Source organism: Phodopus roborovskii, unplaced genomic scaffold, assembly GCF_943737965.1.
Source record: "Phodopus roborovskii unplaced genomic scaffold, PHOROB, whole genome shotgun sequence".
NCBI lineage: Eukaryota > Metazoa > Chordata > Mammalia > Rodentia > Cricetidae > Phodopus > Phodopus roborovskii.
In genome coordinates this window covers 6132386-6156550 of record NW_026125546.1, presented here as the reverse complement: position 1 = coordinate 6156550, position 24165 = coordinate 6132386, and the positions used below count along the sequence as shown (strand labels likewise).

Sequence of the window (24165 nt, the reverse complement as noted above, 5' to 3'; positions counted from 1 at the left end):
ATTCCTTCAAAGGCCTAAAGCCACCAAGCAACTTCTCGTGAGACCCACACAGCCTCATATACAGGGGCTTCTCAAATGTAAAGCCTATTTAGTTGCTTCCAATTTACACCTAATGGTAAGAAAATATGGTGTGACTCCTAAGCTGGCTAAAATGTTCACTGTCTCGTTGAATCTTTGTTGTGAGACCTTGGAAGGGCAGACATCTGGCTTCTAGTCTCTGTGTTGAAAATCAACAGGTGAGACAATATCAAAACCATGTTCAGGATTTAGGACACAGTATTCTTTTTGAGGGTGGTGTAAACATAGGGCCTCATGTTCAACCCAAGATACATGAACACATATCCCAGTCCCTCTAAGTTTTTAATAAAATATAAAACAACTTCTATAACAAAGCAGATACAACTGAGAAAAGAAAGATTTCTCAACCTCCCTTTACAAATACACCTGAAGAATGCCAGTGGTTTTAAGTTGAAATATGGCAAATTTCTTGTGTGAAAGCAACAGCTAAGTCTGAAGACAGCAGTTCACATTTGTTTTCCCTGAGGTTACTATATCGCTTATATGAAATGACAGGAAAAGAGGAATCAGCACAGCTTGACTAAAGGTACCAATCTGTATTTTGAATAAAATTACACTTGGACACTCTTAGAGTACTTAAAACATCTAAGGGCAACCACAGGAGTCCGAAGTGACCAAAAAAGCTAGTGCTGGCATCAAGACGTTTCTACAGACATCATCACTTCTGGTAGCTGTCACAGTGCCATTCTGTAACAGACATGCTATGTTTGTAAAATTCACCCAAGAAAGAAAAAGGGCAGTTTTGGCAGAGGAAGGATGTTACTAACTCACACATAATCATAACCATGAAATTAATATAAGGGGCAACATCCCAGAAATAGCCTTTATACCTCTCAGGAGACTGCTATTCTACAGTCACCAAACACCAAGGTGAGTCCTAGACAAGAGTGTGAAAAGACACAGCACTCTTCGACAGTACCCATTTCTCCATCTTTGCTCTAACAAGCAGCTGTTTCTTGTAGGACAGAACTAGAACAGATGTAAACGGCCCTTGTACACACTGGGAAACGTGACCAACAACTGACCAAATAGGCCTGAATATAAATTTTTTTGGGGGGGGCTTATCTTATATCCCTCAAAACTTTTTGATACCTTATAGTAGGAAATATATGCATCTTAAAGCAGAAAAATTTTAAATTTCCCAAGAAACATGTTATTTTTTATCACTAAAAATCGCGAAGGGCAGAGATGTAACTACCTGAAACCCAAAGGGAGATAAGAACACAGCTATTTTAAGTAAAATAGCTATTTATTCAGCCTCTTTTTCATGCCAAAATGTTCTGTGCATATTCCACTATAATTAGCACACCTTCTGAAACAGGCAAAATTGTACATCATTATATTTCATATTACCTGATTATATAAAAGTGTAAAATGAAAATGACTTATCAATTTCTTTTAACATTCCTAATAACTCAGAGATATGAGGCACAAAATCTCAGTAACACATGACACAGCAGTAGTATGTAGTTCTCACCTAAGTTAACGTCATAATCTGTTATTAACATACAAAGACAACAAGCTTTTAAAACATTCTGTTTACTAAGATTCTGCCATAGCTTTATGTAACAAGATACAGCATACCAGGCCTGCCACTCAACTTGTTTGTGGTAAGTCTCAGCTTCAATATGAAGCTGTTAAAAACAAAAACCAAAAGTCCTGCTTTTTACATGCTAAATGTCCTGTAAATGTGCCATTTACACAGCAGTGAGCTGAAGACAGCAAGAGTAAGCTAAATGTCCTGTAAATGTGCCATTTACACAGCAGTGAGCTGAAGACAGCAAGAGTAAGGAGTTAAAGCTAAACATTGCAGCCAAATAAAATCTATACAAAACATAAGTAGCTATCACTGGCTACATAAAAACCCTCTGACTGGTTAAAACTGATATAAAACATGCACTTTAGAATTGTTAGCTATCAGTTCAGAAAGTACTAGTGTCTACCAAACAATTCTTCTCCAAAGCCAAGTGTAGGCAAAATTAATTCAAATGACGTAATACAACCTAACCCTAAAAAACATTCAGTTGTTATTACTGAAGTGGAGGTAAATTCAGAGCTTTGGGGGCGTTCTCATGCTGCAAAGGGCTGGATATCTCTGGTTCATACAAAGCAGCATACAACAGAGTCTACAGATGTCATTCACCTCAGTCAAGGGCAAGACTGACAGTGCCCAGCTCTGACCTCCCAGGAAACATGGCTACTGTGTCCACAGAAGTAGTGTGAAATCAAAGGCACGCTGTTCTGGTAGCTAAAGAGATAGCAAACCACCCCCTCTTCAAAAGCTCCTTCCCCAAGTACATCAAAATATACATGGGGAAAAATTAAAATACTTATTTACAGAGTAAGGATCTTGAAATTTTAATGTAATCCCTACTTTGAAAATTTTTACTAGAGTCTGCTCATTATTTCTGGTTACATCTTAAAGATGGATCCAGATTCGGTTTCTGATGATTTAGCCTACATACTTCTAGTAAAAAATATTAGCTTTATTCCAAATGTCTTAACCACTAGTATGACTGCAAAGTACTATCTCCCAGAGTCACCAGGAACTGGAAGAGGAAAAGGTGTTCAAGCAGCAGGCAACAATCATGGCCTTCACACAGCAGTATCCGAGTGGCTACTGACTAGTCCAGGACAAGTCTAAACACAAGGGAATTCATGCACATTACTCCGTATCGTATGTCATAATCTTCACAGCTGAGAGCTCCTTTGACATTGCACTCTGTAAGGGACCCTGGTCTTCCAGATGCTATGGTGAGTCTGAACTTGAACCAGCAGCCTTCTTTTTCTTCTTCTTGCTGTGCTTCTTATGCTTCCTTCTCTTCTTGGCTTTGTCCTGTGAAGACAATTTCACAGCAGGTGTTACTACACATTTGAAAACATGCCAGTTAAGTACACCAACACTTGTACACCTAAGCCACTTACTATATTCAATCATAGAAGCAAGCTAGCTAGTTAGGATGTTCTAGAAAAGTCTCAACAACCACAAGTATGGAGTCTACAAGTACTTGCTGAGCCTCTAAGACAGGTACATTAGCAGCTTCCAACAGAAACTTCTATAAGACTACTGAATCACACTATCAACTGCTCTATTTTATGTTATATACAACTTCCAAAGGAAAAGGAACGCTAATACAGGAAACTCACATACTGCAAGACATAACTGCTTTAGTGAAATGGCAGTATTTTGAGGATCCAAGTATTTAATATTTTTAAGTTGGAACATAAATTGTATGTTCAGACTGTAGCACTAATGTAGTTGCTAATACCAACTACTAATATAAAATACTGATACATACTTAAAAGTGTATTTTATTAAAAAAAATATGGTTTTCTTTCTTTTTTTTTTTGAAGACAGGATCTCATGTAGCCTAGGCTGGCCTTGAACCTTGAACTTCTGATACTAGGATTACAGGCACAGGCAGGCACCACCACATCCAGCCGAATGCCTAATTTTTTTACAGGGAAATCACTGCCTTGGAAAAGAAGTTAAATTCTTATTGGGTAAAAGGGTGCTGGAGCTTTGCTGACCTCTAACCCTTCTGAGTGCTTCTGCTATAGAAGTATAGGGATAAGTTTAAGATTTGTGAAGCTACTCAGGGAGAAAAAGTGGTACCCAGGCAAGGCAGGCAGAGCTCCCGCTCCTCTGCTACTATCACAGAAGAACCTTGCAGCCTGCCTACTTGGGGTGCAGCTGAAGACAGTGACAGATTTGTGCACAGCAAGCACTATCACCAAAGTACATCCAGGCTCCCCAGAGCTCTTTTTTTTAAAGCATGTACTTAAATGTAATTTTACAAAGAAGCCAAAAAAATCTTAAATTTGAGATCTATTTATTGTGCTGGGGGTGGAACAGCCTTTGTATATAAGGCAAGCACATTACCACTGAATTACACTCTCAGGCCCATGCGGAGGTTTTCTTCAGCTACTTACATATATAATACATATATATGTATATATGTATTATATATATGTATATATATTTCTATCTATCTTATATTCTTACTGCATTTTTAATGCCTAGTGGAGATGCGGGTTAACATGTACCAACAGAAAGAATAAAACAGTGCAGAAACACACACTAGACTTAGCCAGGTATTTTTCTAATTAATCAATTTTACAGTCTAAAAAATTCAACCAAATTACTTTTGCACTCAGAAAAAAAAATGTTTCTTATCACTGTGATCACAAAACATATGGACACCCAAGTTTCAGAGAAGGCTCTTGTATTAAGAGCCACAAAGTTCTAGGAAAAGGTTATCCTTTTCTACAAATAAATCGGAATTTCCAATTTCAAGACAGAGTTTCTCTGTGTAGTTCTGGAGCCTGTCCTAGTACTCACTGGCCTCAAACTCAGAGATCCACCTGCCTCTGCCTCCTGAGCGCTGGGATTAAAGGCATGTGCTACCACCACCCAACGTGGTTAAGAGCACCTCTTATTCCTGCAGAGGACCTGGATTCAGTTCCCAGCACCTATACAAGAACTCCATATCCTATGTCCTTCTGAACTCCACAGTACACACATATACTCAGGCAACCACATACACAAGCAAAAATAAAATATATAGAAAGTCAAATAAAAGTTAAAGTATATGTGTGTTTAACTATGTAAATCATACATATAATTTTCTAGCTGTATTTTTATTTATTTGCAAGAATATGTTATGGTACACATGGAGGTCAGAAGAAAACTGAGGTCCTAGAGATCAAACTCAGGTTATCAGCTAGCACCTTTACCCACTGAGCCATTTCAGCAGTGCTCCTTGAACCTCTATTTCTTCTCTTCCTTAATAGGGTCTCACTATGCAGCTCTAGCCAGCCCTGAACTCAGAGATCCACCTGATTCTGCCTCCCAAGTGCTGGGATTAAAGGTGTGCACCACTATGCACATTCTAAACTTCTATTACTAACAGTTAGATACTGGAAGGGGTCAGACAATGTTTGTTTCACTTTCCTAAGCCTACTGGATTTTCTCCTATCCTGTGATGGACACCCTCTTTCCAGTACTTCATCTGGTCCCAGCTGAGTTAGTATGACATTAAAGAGCAGCAGGCCTGCCGCTGTCTGTGAAAACGTAAGATACTTGCTGTTCTCTCGCGCTCTTCGCCACTTTTCTTCCTCTTTGCCTGCACCTACAAAGTTGAAACTTTTGTGAACACAAGACAAACATAATATGCCCCATCTTACAGTTACATTTTTTTATGCTCTTTGAAATGAAACTCGTAGCTAATATAAACTAGATACATTAATTAATTTTTATATCACTGTCCCCTAATAGAAAAAAATGAAAGTAAATACAAAGTGTGATTTGATGAAATTGTATTGGAATATATAAGCACTTGAGTGTGAGACTGGAAGATAAAACCTGCAGTTGGTACCTCAAGGGTGGCCTTCCGAGAGCTTTGCCACCAGTCATTTTCCAGAATGGTGGACAAAATTTAAACAAGCTGTTCTGAGAGTTGCCACCCAGTTGCAAGCAAACAGTTTATGTCTATTCCTTTATCTTCCTTAGATTGTTAGTGACTTTTTATGCGTTTGTATCATGTATTCAATATGTAGTTATCTAAAAAGTATACCACATCACTGAATAGTTGGGTAGTTTTTATTGCCTAGTACAGTTACATATTTATCCAGTATATAATAAGAAATGCTTAACAAAATATCTTACTTGTACTTGACATTTAGTACATGTGGCCTTTAACAACTTTGGATTTAATTTGAATTCGGTACACGGTGTTTTAAAAGGTCAAAGAGAAATACACATGATACGGCCATTGTTATTTACAAGGATTTTAACCGGCTGCTCTATATAGGGTGCAGTGTATGTGTAACTACTGTTTTGGCAGTACAGAATATTAATAGCGATCAAGCTGCAGCTAGGATTCAGGTGCTGGTCTGTGTTACGCTAGAATTCATGATATCTTCCCACAATTTGATCCCACTGTGGGAAGTTTCTTTTCCTTTACTCACCTCTTCATAATCGGATTCTGATGATGACTCAGAGGACAGCGCTCTATCATCATACAGCTTTCTTTTTTTGCTGAGTCCTTTAGTGTCCTATGAAAACACATGTATCCCGAATTACTGTCATGAAAACTTCATGCTTTTCTCAAACTGAAATTTATCTTTGTTATGTGTATGTATATCTGCATGTAGGCACATGTGTGCATGTATGACAGGGTAAATGCAGTCCTTTTATTCTCTCCTTCAACTTTGAAGGATCCAAGGATTCAACTCAATTGTCATCTGCACCAAGGTTGTCTTTATGCTGAGCCATCACATAAGCCCCAAATTTCATGTCTCTAAGCTACATGTAACAATTCTTCTAATTCCACAAATCACCCAGTTTTAAACTTAGAAATTTCTAAACATAGTGACATTAACAAAGACTTAAGTTTTTAATTCCACTAAAGCCAATAATTTCATTTAATAAAGTGAAGTAACTACACATCCATTTAGATCAGCAGTTCCCAACATACGGGTTGCACACCTTTTGGGGGTCAAATGTCCCTTTCACAGGTTTGCCTAAGGCCGTAAGAAAACAGATATTTATTTTATAATTTATAACAGTAGCAAAATTATAGTTATGATGTAGCAACAAAAATAATTTTATGGTGGGGTCACTACAACATGAGGACTGCACTAAGGTCGCAGCATCAGGAAGGCTGAGAACCACTGATAAGGACGTAGTATCTTCATTTCCTTAAATTAACATATATTAATTTAAAAAACCAAGATTTAGGGCCTTTGTATTTTAATCCTGCTGCTTCTACTCAGGATGGCATATGTAAAGAAAAACAGTTGGTAATTACCTGTTATGATTTAAAAGAATCTGAATAATAACTTTGGTATACCTGAGTATTATGTTTTGAAATATTTCATTTTTATCTATACGTGTGTGTGTATGCAAGAGTGTATGTCACATGTGTGTGCAGGTAACCAGGGAGGCTGAAAAAAAGGTTGTCAGATACCCTGGAGCTTATAAGCCACTCAATGTGGGTGTTGTGAACCAAACTCAGAACTCGGGTCCTATGGAAGATAAGCCAACATGCTTAACCACTGAGCCAACTCTCCAATTCCCCCATTTACATTTTAAAAAACATCTTAGTTCCGACAGCAAGATATCTCAGACTAAAAGACACCAGAAACTCATATAAAGGTAAAAGTGGAAAACCCATGGGCTGGAGAGATGGCTCAGAGGTTAAGAGCACCGGCTGCTCTTCCAGAGGACACAGGTTCAATTCCCAGCATCCACATGGCAGCTCACAACTGTCTGTAATTCTGGTTTCAGGGGATCTGATACCTCCATACCAATGCAAATAAAGTTAAATAAATTATTAAAAAAAAAAGTTCTAAAAAAAAGTGGAAAACCCAGTTCACAAAGCTGTTTTCTGATCTCCATACGCAAAGTACACACCATCATCATTTCACCATATCCTGTGTGCATATGCACACAAACTAAAAAATTTTCATAATGTACTTAGGGACACAAGTAGACATCTTAAGGAAAAATTATATAAACATCTAGTATGGCCAATTGTTCAGAAATGTAAACTGATAAACACTTTGGTGAGAAAATGCTTAGATAAACTACACATATCCACATTCTGGGAACCTAGAAATTACACTCCTAGATATACATTAGAAAATTAAGAATAACTTATAGGAGAAAAACTGTTAAGAAATGCTCACTGTATAGAGCCAGAGAGAAGGCTCAGTGATTAAGTGAACTTGCTGGAAATACAGAAGACCCTGGATCAGTTTCCAGCACCTACACAGTGGCTTACAACTTCTTGTACTCCAGTTCTGGAGTACCTGATGCCCTCTTCTGGCCACCTTGGGCACTAGGCATGTACACTTAAACACATAAAAACAAATCTTCAAAATAAAGAATATGCATTGCAGCAGTCTGTATTGATGAAAACTGTAAACAACTAGTGGCTGCAGAGATGGCTCCATGGTTAAAAGCACTCCTCCTTATTCAGAGGACTCAGATCCAAGTGCCAGCACCTACAACCATCCTATGAACTCTGGTTCACGGAGATCCTATGTGCTTTGCTGACCTCTACACAAACACACCTGCATGCATGTGGTGCACAGAAACTCATGCAGACAGACAGTATACTAATAATAAATAAATCTACAGAATAAATGGAATATTGGAAGCAAAAGAAATAAACTCGAAAACATCAAGAATAAATGGCAACAGTACTGCTGAATAAAAAGCTGGTTTCAGAACATGACATAATCCTGAAAACCACACAACACTGTATGTTACTATGAGTAAATACATACGATGTGCTAAATGGGGATGAGAAGCATGTCCGTTAATTCCAGGGCCATTGCCTCTGAAGGAGTGGTGATTTTTAAAACAGTAAGACAAGATCAGAAGCAAGTGCAGACATTTAATTTTAGCCACGAGGGTGGCTATTCAGAGTGTATGTATGAGATTCTCTAGGTAATACTTTGAAGTATTTCAAAATCACAACAAAACTGCTTGAGTTTTTCACTTTGTATTACCAAGTTTTAGTTTCATACATACTTTTTTGAAATATGAAAGCAATCATTATTATTATTATTATTATTATTGGTTTTTTTTTTTTTTGAGGGAGAGTTTCTCTGTATTGCTTTGGAGCCTATCCTGGAACTTGCTCTGTAGCCCAGGCTGGCCTCAAACTCAGAGATTCTCCTGTCTCTGCCTTCCGAGTGCTGGGATTAAAGTCGTGTACCACCAATGCCCAGCTACAACCTTTAATGATTCTGAACATCAGGCATTAATCCCGAATCAAGTGACATCCTTTGGGCAACTATTGGAATAATCATATGGGTTTCTCCTCCTATCAGTTAATATGTACCAATTAGTATTAATAATAGAGAAATTATAGTGGGGACCATGTGGCTGCAGCTCTAGCTGCTCAGGAAGATCCCAGGAGTCTGAGGCTAGCTTGGGCAACACAATGAGCCCATAGCTCATAAATTCATATTAAAAAAAAAAACCACTGCATTAAATGAAACCCTTTGATATGGTACACCTCATGGTTAATTTCTTTGTCATTTAAGTGTTATGTAACATAGTTACCTTTTCTTTCTCAGTCATATCCTTTGACTTCTTTTTCTTTTTTGAACTGTCCTGCACAGAGAAAGAGACACAGTACAAGTGTAGCCCTCCCGCAAAACGATTTGATTCATGACTAGCAACTTTCCTTCAATATCAGAATTTATTCTGAAAATAAAAGCTCAATCTATCTTACATGTATATCTGCATGTAAGACAATAGACCACTTCTGCTATCTAGCTGAATAAAGCCTGTATACTCCTAAACAGTCTGCAATACTCAAGTGGCTTATTTGAAAACAGGGCTTTAAGCCACTGTCTTTGCCTGTAATGGCCACCTGCACTGGTTCTATAATTCACATGGGTTTCTGCAATCCACCAATCTAGTTTGCCTACTGTTCCTGTCAGGAATTCTGCCTTCATTCCCTTCTCTATTAACCTCTGAGTAGTTAACAAACAAGCCAGGATGGCTGCTGAAAGGGTTTTAAAAGCAATGCTTTTGCTCTCAGCAATTCACTGCTGCGGGTCTCACCTTGCTATCCGAGTCAGAGTCTGACACTGAGCTTTCAGGAGACTTACGACAACGACTCTTCTTTTTCTTCCTCTTTTTTGTTTGTTTTTTATCCTACACAAAACATTTAGAAACATTTGCTTTCTGTTTCAGAATACAATTTATCCATTTAACTAATACCATAAATAATAACCAGAACTTAATGAAAGGACCAGCTTATAAACATATTTTCCAATGATATTTATAATGTAACAATGCAACATACCATTTTTCTATTTGAAGAGTCAAATGATCTGAATTATGTTTGTAATTCTAATCAATGAGTGGGTCAAAAGCATTTTACATTTTTCAAAAAACTTATTTTAAATGAACAAAGAAAACATAAAAACAAATAGATACCAGTATTTAAACATCTCATCACTTCATTTATTCACATATTTGCACTTTGAGTTAGGAATAATTAATTAAATCACAAAGCTAAGATGTCTAGCAGTAATTTCACAACATTCACATGGTTACCAATTATTTCATGAACCACCAGAGCCAATCTTACCTCATCTTCAGAATCTGAAGAACTGCTGGAAGAATCAGAGCTCGATGAAGAAGAAGATGAATACTTGACCAAACACAAAACAATTAAAGCTTGTGAGATTCGGGAATTAGTTTCTTTGATTAAGTCTCTCAAGAACTTAGTGAAATCAATCTAGTGTCTAGGAAACAAGAGGCCATATCCATAAGGATCAGAAACTAAACGTCTAGCCATCTCTGTCCTCCAGCTCAACAAAGTGACAACATTGCAGTAATGGTCAACAACTGTCCTCTTTAACAGCAACAGAGAAATCACTAGGTTATGAGGGATGACCTCTACTTCGTGTCACTAAGGGAACATCACCCACCACAGCCCAGCCCAGGACTTCTAGTCGGCTTAACTCATCTATAGTTTAAATTACCTTTAGCACACTGGCTTAAAAAAAAAATAATCATTCTTACTTTTTTTTTATATAGCTCTTAATTCTAACATTTAGAAAAATAGAAAACTTTTGCTCACCCTACCAGATTTCTTCTTTTCTTTTTTCTTTCTCTAAACAGAAACAGACACAAGCTTGAATAAGTGGACGAGACTTTCAAATATATTTATTAATACATCGTCTTTATGGCACCAATGATAAGAATGGCAATAAACAAAAAGGGGCGTTACCTGTCTTTTTTTGGATGAGCTCTCATTTCCACTTAATAACTTCTCTCTATGTTTTTCTAGTTCTTTTTTCCAATTCTGCAAAATAGTTAAGATACCATTAGAAGTTACTGCTACCTTTCCTAGTTTATTATTATTATTATTATTTTTAATTACCTATCTCAGCTTCCTTTAAAAAAAAAGGAGGGGGGATTTATTTCTTTTCATTTGTGTATATGTCTGTGTAAGATAAGTTTTTTCAAGACAGTTTCTCTGTGTATCCCTGGCTGTCCTGGAACTTGCCATGTACACCAGGTTATCCTTGAATTCAGAAATCCATCTGCCTTTCTTGAACTCAGCGCTCTACCTGCCTCTACCTTCCGAGTGCTGGGATTAAATGCATGTGCCACCATACCTGGGTTATTTTTTTTTTTTTTTTAAATAAAACAATCATGTATTGTCAGGCAGTGGTGAACACACTTTTAATCCCAGCACTCCAGACCAGAGGCAGATGGATCTCCGTGAGTTTGAGGCCAGCCTGGTCTACAGAGCTAGTTCCAGGACAGTCAAGACTGTTTCACAGAAAAACCTGCCAAAAAAGAAGTATGATTATTGTGGGCAGGTGTGTGGGGGTGCGCGTGTACTATGGAGTATGTGTGCAGGTCAGAAAACAACTCTGTGGAGTTGGTTCTGTCCTTCCATGTTTATGTGTGTTCTGAGGATCAAATTTACATCATCAGGCTTTGGAGGCAAGTACCTGTACTAAGTCCTTCTCTTATTAGTATAGAAAGTACTCATTTACTCACAAACCTGCCTTTCAAATATAACAGTAATATTCATAAAATATAGAATCTCCTTAGTCCCTAAAGTGCAATGCTCAAATTCTTGGTTTATTAAATTGAAACAATTAAGAGATTTCATTTTTATTGTAAGGAAAAGATTTATCTATGTCTTTAAAAGGTGCTATTTACAAACCTCATTCATTTTTTCTTCAAATTCAGCCAAAGCTTTGGAACCCTTCTTTTTCTTTTCTAGTTGCTCCTTTACCTCCTCCCTTAAAGACAGAATGACAAACACAATTTCAAGTATTTCAATTTAAGTGGATGACACAAACAAGACAAAATTTTAACATTCTAAGAAGCCCTTTCATATTTATAGTTCAAATTTTTGTTCACAACGATGTAAACAATCATAATAAAGCCCATTGAGTGATATTTCCCCTTTTCTAAACCCAGATTGTTTAAATATTATTTTGATTGAACCTCACAACCCCCCAATAAGTAATAGGTACTTATATCCTTACTCAAGGTTACACTCTGTCAGTAAGCCCTCATGACATAAAATATTCAACATGCATGTTTAAGGCTTGATACAGCCTACCTTCTTATAGTACTGGCCTAAGGTGGGCATCTTGGAGCTGGATTTTGGAGGTTGTACAGTTTCCTCACTAAGAGTAGCTTATTCCACCTAACTCTTGTATGTGGGAAGACACAGTACAGTTCAGACCGAGAATCTTCATTTCCAGAATTTGGAATTTGACAGCAGAGGCTGACTAATTAGCAATAAAAATCCTGGGCACCAAACACCTCATGAACCTTCTGGGCTGGCAACATCTCACATGCTGTCATAATTCTTTGCTGGAGCAATTAATGTGCTTATACGATTCTGTTAGCAAGACCTTTGGAAGCCCATGCCTGACTTTTCACAGTTCCCCTTCCCAACAGTACCCAACATCCTTTTGTTGCATAAAGCTTGTTAGAAGTGGGATTATCTACCAAGACTCCTGTGAGTGCTCTTATGAATTAACCAACCTATGGGTTGTTTTAAAGGCTTCTAACTCATAGGCAAAATGTTTTCTTGAGCATTTCTCCTTTAAATTCCATCCCCTCTTATCATGTTAAAGGTGAAGTAACAATTTATTTTGGGGAACTTTTCTGGATGCTGCAGTGGTTAAAAACAATACTTAAGCACACTGGAGGAGGTGGGCAGTGAGCTGAAATGATTCCCTATAACACATAGTAAGCATCAACTACAGTTGCTTGTATCTAAGGGTACCCTGCAGGACTGTAGTAGTAACAAAAAGGATGAAATACTAAATAATAGTGCTTGAAACTGTGACCATGAATTTACAAAAGATGAGAGCTACTCCTCCAGTTTCTCTGCGTTGCCTGAATCAGCTGATAAACTTGGAACAGCACCACACAGTACATTCCTGTTACTCCTCCCTAACCTCTAAGGGACTCTCAATGAAGGACACCATCATTCACCACACTGCTGATTTTAAACAGTACAGAACTCTGCAACGTTAAGCGAAACATTTTAGAGGCTACAGACGAGTGATAGGAGAAGGCCATACCAGGTTCTCAAATGTCTCTTTTGTTTATGAATATGAAATCATATATTCAAAACAGAGCTCATTACTTTAAAAAAATCACTCATCCTGGATGTCCATATGTACAAGAACAAAATTAGATCCACATATATAACCCTGAACAAAAATCAACTCTAGGTGGATCAAAGACCTCAATGTGAAAGCAGAAAGGCTAAAACCACTAGAAGAAAACATAGGCCTTGCCTTACAAGATATATGGTCAGGAAAGGGCTTTCTGGACAGGACTCTATTTGCCTAGGAATTAAGGCCAACACCTGACAAACACCTCATTAAACTAAAATATTTCTGTATAGCAGAGGAAACAAATGAGTGAAGAGGAATCTCACAGAAAATATTTGCCAGCTGAATTTTTCATAGAACTAATTTCCAGATATACAAAGACATTAAAAAAAAAAAAAAAAAAAAAAAAAAAAAAAAAAGAACCAAGTAAACACACAACACACAGGCTACCAGACTGTGAACAAGGGGTCAGAGATTCCCAAAACAATATAGGCTGCTGCCACTACCTTGGTTGTTTCTCAGGACTTGAAGCTAAGACCCCTCTGCTGCAGACTGACCACACATTTTGGACAAAGGACTTGGAGGAATCCAGCTGTAATTGACCTGGAGCCTCCTTTCTGAGTTCCTAAAGGTGCTATCCATGTTGCCAAAAGGAATTCATGGCTAACAGTGCAAATTTAGCCAACTACTTGTGTGTTCAGTAAGGTCAGACCCTAGAGGAGAACCTACGACTGCCAATTTCCTAATCCAATAAAGTTTCTAACTGCATTCTAAATCCTTATCCTTATATCCAGATAAGGGCAGGTCTCACCCCTCAACAGAGAATATTCTTTCTGCAACAGATGGAGATGATCACAAAAACCCACAACTGGTCAGAATGCAGGAGATAAGTGATCATGGGTTCCACCCCAAATTGGTACATTTACAATGCAACCTCTACATGTAAGGCTTAGGGAAAATTATAGGAGAGGGGGGCAGAAAGATTTTAAGAGCCAGAGGACCAAGACGTTCACTGACAGACAGTATCTTTTAGACACGGCAGGGAAAATACACCCATGAAATTACAACAATAAGGCTGCCTAAATAAGATCTGGTAATGTCAACACCAGATGACAAGCCAATTGGAAGGAGATGTTACAGGAATGCTGAGGGGGTGGGGATAGGGGAGAGAAAATGAGTATCAGTTTTCTTCAGGGATGAACTCCCTGATAGGTCATCCAGTTCCAAGTGGCCAGCCTTAGACACATGTACATATGAGCAAGTCGATGAATTCAATTCAGCAAGTAACAATATTAAAGAAGTCATGGATTTAAGAAAGAACAGGAATGGAAACAGGAAGAGTGGGAGGGGAAAGAGGGAGTTGAAATGATATAAATACAATACTCATTTACAAACTCCTCAAAAATAAGTGAAAATTACTTGTTATCTGGCAACTGCTCAACAATCACTAAAGGCTTTAGTAAACTTAAGAACAGGTAAACCGAGGAATACCAGGTAGGCCTTGGTCGGTTCAGATAGTCCTGGATTGTTGGCCCTGAAGACTGGATTGGACCTCTCGATCGAGCCATCGCTATTGGATTCATGTAGGCCTTGAGAAAAGAACAACAATTAATTCCATTAAAATAACCATTAAAAAAAAAGTCATGTATATCTAGCAGCATTAGTATAAATGAATACTATACACAACTAAGCATGAACAAGCTGATTAATCAACTTATTACAAAAATCAGTTTAATCTTCTACATAGCCTTGAATTTTGTGAGATAAGTAGTCACTCCATGCAAAGACATGCTGCTATTGCTTCAGCAGAGATTTGAAGAACAATGATGCTTCTCACCTACTGAAGCCTTTAGGGTAACTTTTCCTGAAATCTGATAGCCCAGTGAAGGTGATCATACTGTGCTACTTGCAAATTACGAAACCCACTTCAAAGAAACAAATATGATCTAACTCTGACTTACTGCTAAATCTCCTGGTCGATGGTGAATTTACCCCCAAGTTAACATAAAAAATTAAGTACAATCACTGGGCAATGGTGGCACACGCCTTTAATCCCAGCACTCAGAGGCAGAGGCAGGCCAATCTCGGTGAGTTTACAGAGTGAGTTCCAGAATAGCCAAGGCTACACAGAGAAACTCTTTCTTGCAAAACCAAAGCCAAAAAAAAAAAAAAAAAAAAAAAAAAAAAGAAGTTACACAATTACCAACATAAAATGGCGGTAGTCATTGTGACACATACCTGCAATTCCATCAATTAGGAGCTAGAGGCAGGAAGGTCAGAACACTATCTCAGACCAAGAACAAGCCCAAAATAAACTTTAAAATTTATTTTTACGGGTATTTTGCCTGCATGTCTATCTGTGCATTGTGTATATGCAGTATCTGTGGAGGTCAGTAAAGTGAATCAGGTTCTTGGAAACAAAATTACAGATGGCTGTGAGTTACCATGTGGGTGCCGGGACTCAAACCCAGGCCCTCTAGAGGAGCAGCCAGCACTCTTAACCACCAAGCCATTTCTCCAGTCTACCAAAATAATTAAAAATGTGCAAGAAATAAATGTGCCACAAATAATGAAAAGACAATTTGCAGAATGGGAAACCATCTACAAACCATATACTTAATAAGAGAGTAGTGCCCAGGATCTAAAAAAGACAACAAAACACCTGGTTATCTAATTTAAAACTGAACAAAGGGATTAAAAATACGTTTCTCCAAAGACACACTGTCAATGGCCAATTATTACTAGGAAGACTATCAAAGAACCAGAAAATTACAAGGATTGTTACAAATGGGAAGAAACTGGGACCTTTGTACACTGGTGGTGGAAGTATAAAATGGAATACATGTTGTAGAAAATAACTTAGCTGTTCTTCAAAAAGTTACTCATAGAATCACCATATGAACCTCCACTTCCATCTGGGTACTACAGATACCCAAACAAATGCAAAGCAGACTCTAGTAGAACACCAGTGTTCACAGTAGCAGTCAATATTCACAATAGTCAAAGGGCCGAACAAAACAATTATCCATCCATGGATGACTAGATAAACAAAACACACACTTCATTCAATTTTCAAAAAATCAAATTTAATACTGTATCCCATGGGTCTTGAAAATAGCTATGCTAAGTGAGGTAAGAGAGTGTGTCACAGTTCCTGGGAGGTAACTAAGCAAACCCGTGAAGACAGAAGGACAGAATGGAGCTTATCAGGCGAGAGAAACATGAGTTTCATGTGCACAGTTTAAATGGGATCATGAGAGTTCTGAAGTGGACAGATGGTTTTATAGCACTGCAAATGCAGCTAACACTGGACTACACTGTAAAACGGCTAAGGTAGCTGGACATGGTGGGGAACCCCTTTAATCCAAGCACTCAGGAAGAAGAGGCAAGGGGATCTCTGTGAGTTCAAGGCCAGCTTGATCTATAATAGTTAAGTCCAAGGGCAGCCAAGACAACACAGTGAGACCTTGTCTCAAAAGAAAAAAAAGATGGTAAATTTTGTGACACCTGAAACAATCTATCAGTCTCCACTGTTTTGCTTTCACACACCAAAATGCTCAACAGAAGCAGTTGGATGAGATATTTTAGAGATATGTTTATATAAAAACAAAATGTGCTGAGGATGGAGAAATTACTCAGATCTGATCCTGACCCTCCTGTCTCCACTTCCGGGTACTGTGATTACAGGTATGCACCATGTCTGATTTTACATGGTTCTGGGGATCACACTCAGGCTTTGTGCAAGCTAGGCAAGCAAGCACCATCAGAGCTACAGATATATACACACATATATTCAATAAAAATGATTCTGTATTTTACAGTTACAACAGTAGAAGCACACATTTCAGAGACAACCCCCCCATCCCTCCCCCACACACCAAAAAAAACCCTTGAGACAAAACAAAGCAGGTTTCTTTCTTTAGTGATTGTTTACTAACACTTGCTACAGATATAAAATCTACTCTGTTTTGAGACAGGATCTCCCTAGGTAGTTGTAGTCTATCCTGAACTCTCAACATCCTTGCCTCAGTCTGTGATTATAACCATGCACCACCATGCCTGGTCCAGTCCCAACCTCCTGAGCCTCATATATCCAGTTTTCCTAGTTTAATTCAAGTTGATAAATGTGTACTCTATTTAAATGATAGGAACTTGGGTTAAAGGTAATTAAATTACTCTTAGGTTGATTTTAAAGCCTTTCTCTTACTTCTTAACACTAAAAGAAACAAAGAAAGCACAGTATTTGCTGTACTTTATCAAAACCTGTAAAAATGACCAACATTTCCATCTTACAATACAAAACCGCCATTAAACAGCACATGCTGAGAACTATTTTCACTAAGATGACATTGGAATGATCCACAAATCTGACGTAAGTTTCTTACAAGCAAGAATGGTACAACTTCCCCATGTTGGGGATATTTAGAGAATCAAGGCAAGGTATGGGCATCAAATACAACAATGCAAACTACAGAGGTATTCTCTCCCCCTTTCTCTCTGGGCATCAAATACAATGCAAACTACAGAGGTTCTCTCTCTCTCTCTCTCTCTCTCTCTCTCTCTCTCTCTCTCTCTCTCTCTCTCTCTCTCTCTCTGTGTGTGTGTGTGTGTGTGTGTGTGTGTAAAACCATAAGCTAACACAAGGTGTCTCCCTCAATAGCTCTTTTTTTGAGATTAGATCTCTCACTGAACCTGGAACTCACAAATTTACCTACATTGGTTGGCTAGCAAGTCCCAGAGAGATTCTCCTGTCTCTGCCCACTTGTACTGAGATTAAAGAAGCACACCACCATGCTTGGCTCTTTACATGGGTTCTGGGGATTAAACTTGGGTCCTTAGGCTTGCACGAGTCATCAACCTACCAGAACATATATTGTTCTTATATAAATGTACACTCACCAATAACAGAAGAATTGTTAATTCACTGATAGTGCTGCCAATTCACAACACACAAACTAAGTTCAATACTTGTAAAGCAGTATGATTCATATATATCATGGCATAATTATTTTTTAACTTCTGTGTATGTACCTGTTTGTGCATTGTGTGCAGACGTTTTGAAGGCCAGTAAAGGGATGATCCTTGGAACCAGAGTTGCAAGTGTTTGTGAGCTACAGGTACTAGGAATGTTTGCAAACCCAAGTTCTCTGCAAGGTTACTAAATACTTTTAACTGCAGTTATTTTAGTAGTCCCTAATGGTAAAACATTTTAAGTTTAAAATGATAAAAATTATTTCTAAAGAGTGCAGCTATATAAAAGGACCATCCCAACCAAATTAAAACAGCAAAAACTGAAAACACCTAGGCCATCATCAAATCAGTATCCATGAAATATATTGAAAGTATGTCCCCTAAATGAGATCCTAAAAAAAAGTAGATGTGTAGTTTGTGATTTGAAAAGATGTCCAGCAGTTGCCAAAAAAAAAAGGAAAAAGGAATCATTTAAATGAATGCATGTGCACCAAATGAGATGACATCCCCTCAACTATTTTATTTTTGTAAATATTTACTTTCCTTATTTTTTGATTGTTCGTTTGTTCTGTGTGCCTGTGTAGATCTCTGGGAGCTGGAGCTGGTTGTGAACCAGGTAGTGTGGGTGCTGGGAACCAAATTCTGGTCCTCTTTAAGAGTAGTATGTGCTTTAAACTGTTGAGCTATTTCTCCAGCAGCCCACCCTCTTCACCATTTTATATGCTTAATGGCCAAGTGCTTAAGATCACTGACTGCTCTTACAGAGAACCTGGGTTCAATACCCAGAACCCACATGGCAGCTCATAACTCTGTAACTCCAAGATTTCACACCCTCAAACAGACATACATGCAGGAAAAACACCAATGCATATAAGATAAAAATAAATTATTGAAAAGATTAATCCACTACCCTGATAAAAGAAATAATGAAGGGCCGGGGCAATGTTTAGCAGATAAGGGTATTTGCTGTTCTTGCAGAGGACCTGGGTTCAGTTCCCAAAACTGAACTGTCTGTCCTCAACTGTCTGTCCTCAACTGTCTGTAATGCCCACTCCAGGGAATCCTACACCCGTCTTTGGTGTCTGGTGCCTGGTGCCCAGGGCACCAGGGCTTAAAATGTTCTCATCGGGAGAACAATCCTGGGTCTTCTGTAAGAACAGCCAGCGCTCTTAACTGAGACATCAACTCTCACCTGACTTGACCGTCTTACATACTGTCTGTCATCTTGGCTGGGGAGATGGCTCAGGGGGGTGAAGGCATGAGCCTTCAAGCCTGAAGGCTCAAGTTTGACCCCTGGGACTTACTGCTTACTCTGGAAAGTTGTCTCCTGGCACACATGCACCCACACATATACACATATGACAAATTACAAAAATAAAAACCTTGACTTTGTAAGTCACTCATTCATATTATACATGACTATAACTGTCTGCTTGAGTTCAAGTAAAGGGAAATGATGTGCTATTGTAATTCAGAATAGCAAGCTAAGCTCAAGGGGATACACATGTATGCAGGTACCAAAAGAACAAAGTAACACAAGTGCTAAAGGATGAGCAGAATCTGATTTGTGGCTTTGACTACGTTTACCTAGAGGATGCATCTATTTACTTTAGAGGGCACAGGTTATCTCTCTCTCTCTGTCTCTTTCTCTGTCTCTCTCTCTCTCTCTCTCTCTCTCTCACACACACACACACACACACACACACACACGATCGCTATCCCTTCTATTCAACTTCCCCGCTAATCCAAAGCCTCTCTAAGAAATGACCCACAGTCAAAGGGAGAATTTCTAAAGGTCTCAAGTTGGATTCTTAGTAGTTTCAAAATGAAGTCCTGGCAAAACTTCGGAGCCAGTAAAGAAACCAGAGACTGTGAACTGAAATGACAGGAGCCACTAAAGCGACTTTCAAGGCAGTGATAATGCATCATCATGCTGGATGCATGCCATTATCAATCTGTGCAAGGACATAAGATGCTGAAATATAAACTGAATTCCACTGAACAAATGTACCTTTATGGTGTGTGTGTGTGGGGGGGTGTTGGTAATGGAGAAGGTGTATGTGTGTGTGTGTATGTAGGTAAACATAGGGTAGGGAAGCTGTGGTTTAAAAGTGCTGTTAAAAAGTGAGCATTTACAGAAAAAAAAAAAAAAAAAAAACCTCAGAGTATGAGGTACTGAACCAAGTGTCAAAGGATACGAGTTCTGGTGGCAGTTAAAATCAGCCGCAACCTGTCTTCTACGAATTAGGGGCTCCGATCTACACCTCCCACCTCCTGAATTAATGTTTTCAGTCTTATAGTCTTCGAAGTACAAACAAAATGCTAACAGAACATTCTGTGCTATGACAACAAAACAGTACAAAGTTGTCAAAACGCGCCAGTAAACGAAGCTAATTTCATGTTTCACAAATGCCTTAGGGATACATCAATGAAAAGTTTCCAGTAAACTGGAACATTTTGGATTTCTGCAAGAAATTAATGTGTGTAAGCAATCCTATAGTCTTTAAAATCACGATAGCATCATACACACAAAACACCAAAACAAAACTGAAAAAAAAATCTCCTGAAAGCAAGCGATTTCGAAGTCTGAGAGGGCAGTAAAAAAGCTCCAGGACGTCGAACTCAGGATGCCCATGCACAGGGCCATTTCACCTCCATTCTAAGGTCCAGACAACGCGTGGCCCTCCTCTTGAAGCCAGGAGGAAAGAACGTTCCCGAACAGCGTGGGCCAGGTTCTCGAGGTTCCACTACGGAACAAGGAACCAAAACGGACGTTTTGAAGACGGGGACCACCACCACTTCCCAGGCAGCGGCCTTTGTGGTCGAGCAGTGACTGACGAGGCCCCCATTCGCACGGGTACAAACTCGGGTTCGGAGAAGTCCCGAACTTCCGCGGGCACAGCGGCCCGGAGCACCCCGAAGCCCTCATCCCCGCGGCCCCCGGCCCCGCCGTGCGGCAGCTGGGCGTCGCCTCGCCGCCCCGCGCTCGCGGCCCTCGCCGCTGTGGAGCCAGCGGTCCCGGGGCCCTCAGGCCGGCCGACTGAGGCCGAGGAAGGCGCACGCGCACCGCGAGGCGCGGGGTCTCGGGGCCCGGGGATGCGCCGCGGCCGCCGGGCCCGCCGCGACGGCTTCCGCCCGCTCCCCGCGGCACCCCTCGCTTTTCCCCGCCGAGTACTCACCACGCGATTGTCTCGTTTCCCCATGGCGACCGGCTGAAGGCGCGGGAAGCCGCGGACGCCACAGGCCCGACCAGAAGCCGAAGCGGGCCCGCCGCAAGTCCTCCCACCACCTCTACGCCCCGCCCAGAGAGCGGCGCCCAGGCAACGTCGGGCCCGCGCACGCCACAGCGCCCCCTGGAGGGGCGGAGGACAGACCGGCGCCGGCGCCCGCCTGCGGCTCCCGGGAGCTGCAGCTAGCAGGCTGCACGGTTCCTGTGACCGCTCTGGGAGGGAGGGTTGCTCTGGGAAGGAGGACCGCTCTGCACCCTGCCTCTCCAAGGCACTTCACTCCATTTGGTCTTGTCTTTCTTCCATCTTTTATGCGCCCGAGATACGCATTCTAGGGGGAAACTCAGATTGCTACAACTCTTACTGTGCCTGCGCTGGTACAGCTGTTGGAAATAAAGTGAGGACCAACATGCAAACTGGTCCTACAGAGTCCTTCACCTGGTGGCAGAGGAAGTGCTGTTAGAGAGTTAGTCAAGGTACTTGTACAGCTAAACGTCATTCGTTCATCATCCGTGCATTCATTTTTTAAACTCATCTAGTTTGCAAAATTTTCATTAAGAACACTTGCTGCTTGCAAAGAACGTCGGTTTGGTTCCAAATATCCACAAGGTGATTAACCATCTGTAACTCCATGACCCCTTCCGACCTCTATGGGCACCAGGCATACGTGGTGCTTATACATAATGCAGGCAGTCAAACTATTCATACATGTAAAATAAATATCTAACAAAAATTAAGTTATAAAACTTTAAAAAGTGAGGCTGGGTCAAGACAAAGGCTAAGACATAATCCCTACCTTTAAGGAGTGTGTTTATAAGTTTGTGTTTATACGTTCCTAGGATGAGAAAAACACACACAGATAAACCTTATTGCTTGGCTATGGCATTATCTGGATTGTCCCAAAACTTCAGGAGAAGTGTCCTGCACTTTAGAAAAATTATACACCATAATCATTGATTAGTCACAGGCTTGGAAATAGTGGTTCATAGGTTCATGTCAACATGAGAACATTAGGAAGTAATTTAAAATCGATCAGAATCCTTTCAGGACTTTTGGGAAATGGCAATGTGGAGCTTTCATTACATTGAAGAGAATCTTTCAGCCCTCCCCACCACACACACACAACCCAGGCCACATGTATACAGTCCTAGCATTTCAGAGGTTAGGGGTGGGTGGGTAGAAATCATGAGTTTAAGGATATCTTGAGCAACAAGGAAAATACAAGTCTGGCCTTGGAAACTTAGTGAGACATTGTATAAAATTAAAGTTAAAAAAATAGGAGGGGTGCTGCTCTGTCTGTCAGTGGCAGTGGTAGGTCACTTACCTAGCACCTGTGAGGCCCTGCATCCTGTCCCAGTTCCTCCAGGCAAGCCATCTTTTCCCCTCCCGGAGAGTCTTTCCTTTCTCACCCTTTACTGTTCTAGTCTCCACATTCTTTCTCAAAATGTTCCCAGACTCTGTCAAATGCAGCCACTTCAACCAACACTGATTGTTCTCAGGGCACAGCCTTCCTGCCCACTGTGGATCTGGCCTGAAGGTTTTTATGTCTGTTCCTCTTAGCCCTTATCCCCAACTTAAGCTGAGGATAGACCACTTGCGAGGCTCTGGCACTTAGCAGACTGAATGACTTGAGAAGAGAGGGAGTCTCCCCTTCGGCTCCTTCTTGCTTTTCACGTCTCCGTCTTTGGCTTGTTTACAGAGTGTGGAGATATGTATGCATATATGTATGTGTGTTATATAATCCAACAGGAAAATTTGTGTTTCCTTTAGCTATCTTTGGCTGACAAGTGACCCAGACCTAGAGCAGGTAACTCAGAGGAGGACAGGTAAACAGGAAAACTATCCAGAACCCAGTGGGAACAATTAAAAAGCTTTTGGGGGGCTGGTGGAAGAGGACTTCGTAAAATCTGGATCAATCCAAGTCTCCCCAGAACTCCGTGGGAAGACCGAAGAGATGTCTTCTACATCGCCCACACATGTGATCTGCTAAGAAACACACTTTCCTTCCAGCAGCGAGTTACATGCTGTCCCAAATGCTTAAGGCATAGCCAAGAGATTGCATTTCATCTTTGAGTTGAGAAAAAAATTGGGGGCAGGGGAAGCCAAGTCATTTACTCCATGCCTCACAACGACAAAGCAGAGCTGCTGAGCATTGGGGCACCAGGGTGTCAAAGATGAAAATGGGTGCTTTCCTTATAACCTTACACTGTCATCGGCAGGGCAAGGGAGGATGGAAAGATTTCATTTCAGGTAGACTGTGACCCTGGGCAGAGTTCCTACAGAAGAGCTGACTAGGAAGAAAGAACTCACTGGATGAAAGGAAACAGACACAGCCAAGTGTGACAACATGGGCTATTCGTTGCCTGGGACTGGAGGCAGAGGACCTTGACTATTAAGGGGAGAATCTTATTTTACTGTACAGGCAGGGTTTTAATGGAAGTAGATGAATAACTTCAAAAGGGCAAAGCTGTAGATGACAGTATTAATTATATTAATACCCCTGTTAGGTACAGATTTTCCAAGTGAATAGTATTCACTGATTATAACCTGGGTTGTCTTCTAAATGTAATAATAGATTAGTTGACTTTCCTACACTCTGCATTATTTTTGTATGGATGATTGAGATTTTGAATGGAAAGAGATGTAGATAATCTATAATCTCAAATGTCTGTTGTTTGGGTGTCCCTATCCTTAGACTGGAGATGCTAACAGCAATCACATTAACCCAGGCAGCTCTTCTGCTGGGAGACAGCAAGTT

General features: G+C 40.0%; 1 protein-coding gene across 1 annotated transcript; it reads right to left on the bottom strand.

Annotated features, from left to right (window-relative positions):
• Positions 1–1294: 1294 nt before the first annotated feature.
• On the bottom strand, positions 1295–21472 carry Fam133b (family with sequence similarity 133 member B). Its single transcript, XM_051177193.1, has 11 exons — positions 21360–21472; positions 14701–14798; positions 11793–11871; positions 10842–10916; positions 10692–10724; positions 10197–10259; positions 9665–9757; positions 9158–9208; positions 6049–6135; positions 5166–5210; positions 1295–2914 (listed from the first exon to the last, which is right to left on the bottom strand). The coding sequence occupies exons 1-11, from the start codon at positions 21381–21383 to the stop codon at positions 2828–2830; spliced, it is 735 nt and encodes a 244-aa protein (XP_051033150.1). The 5' UTR covers positions 21384–21472; the 3' UTR covers positions 1295–2827.
• Positions 21473–24165: the final 2693 nt, after the last annotated feature.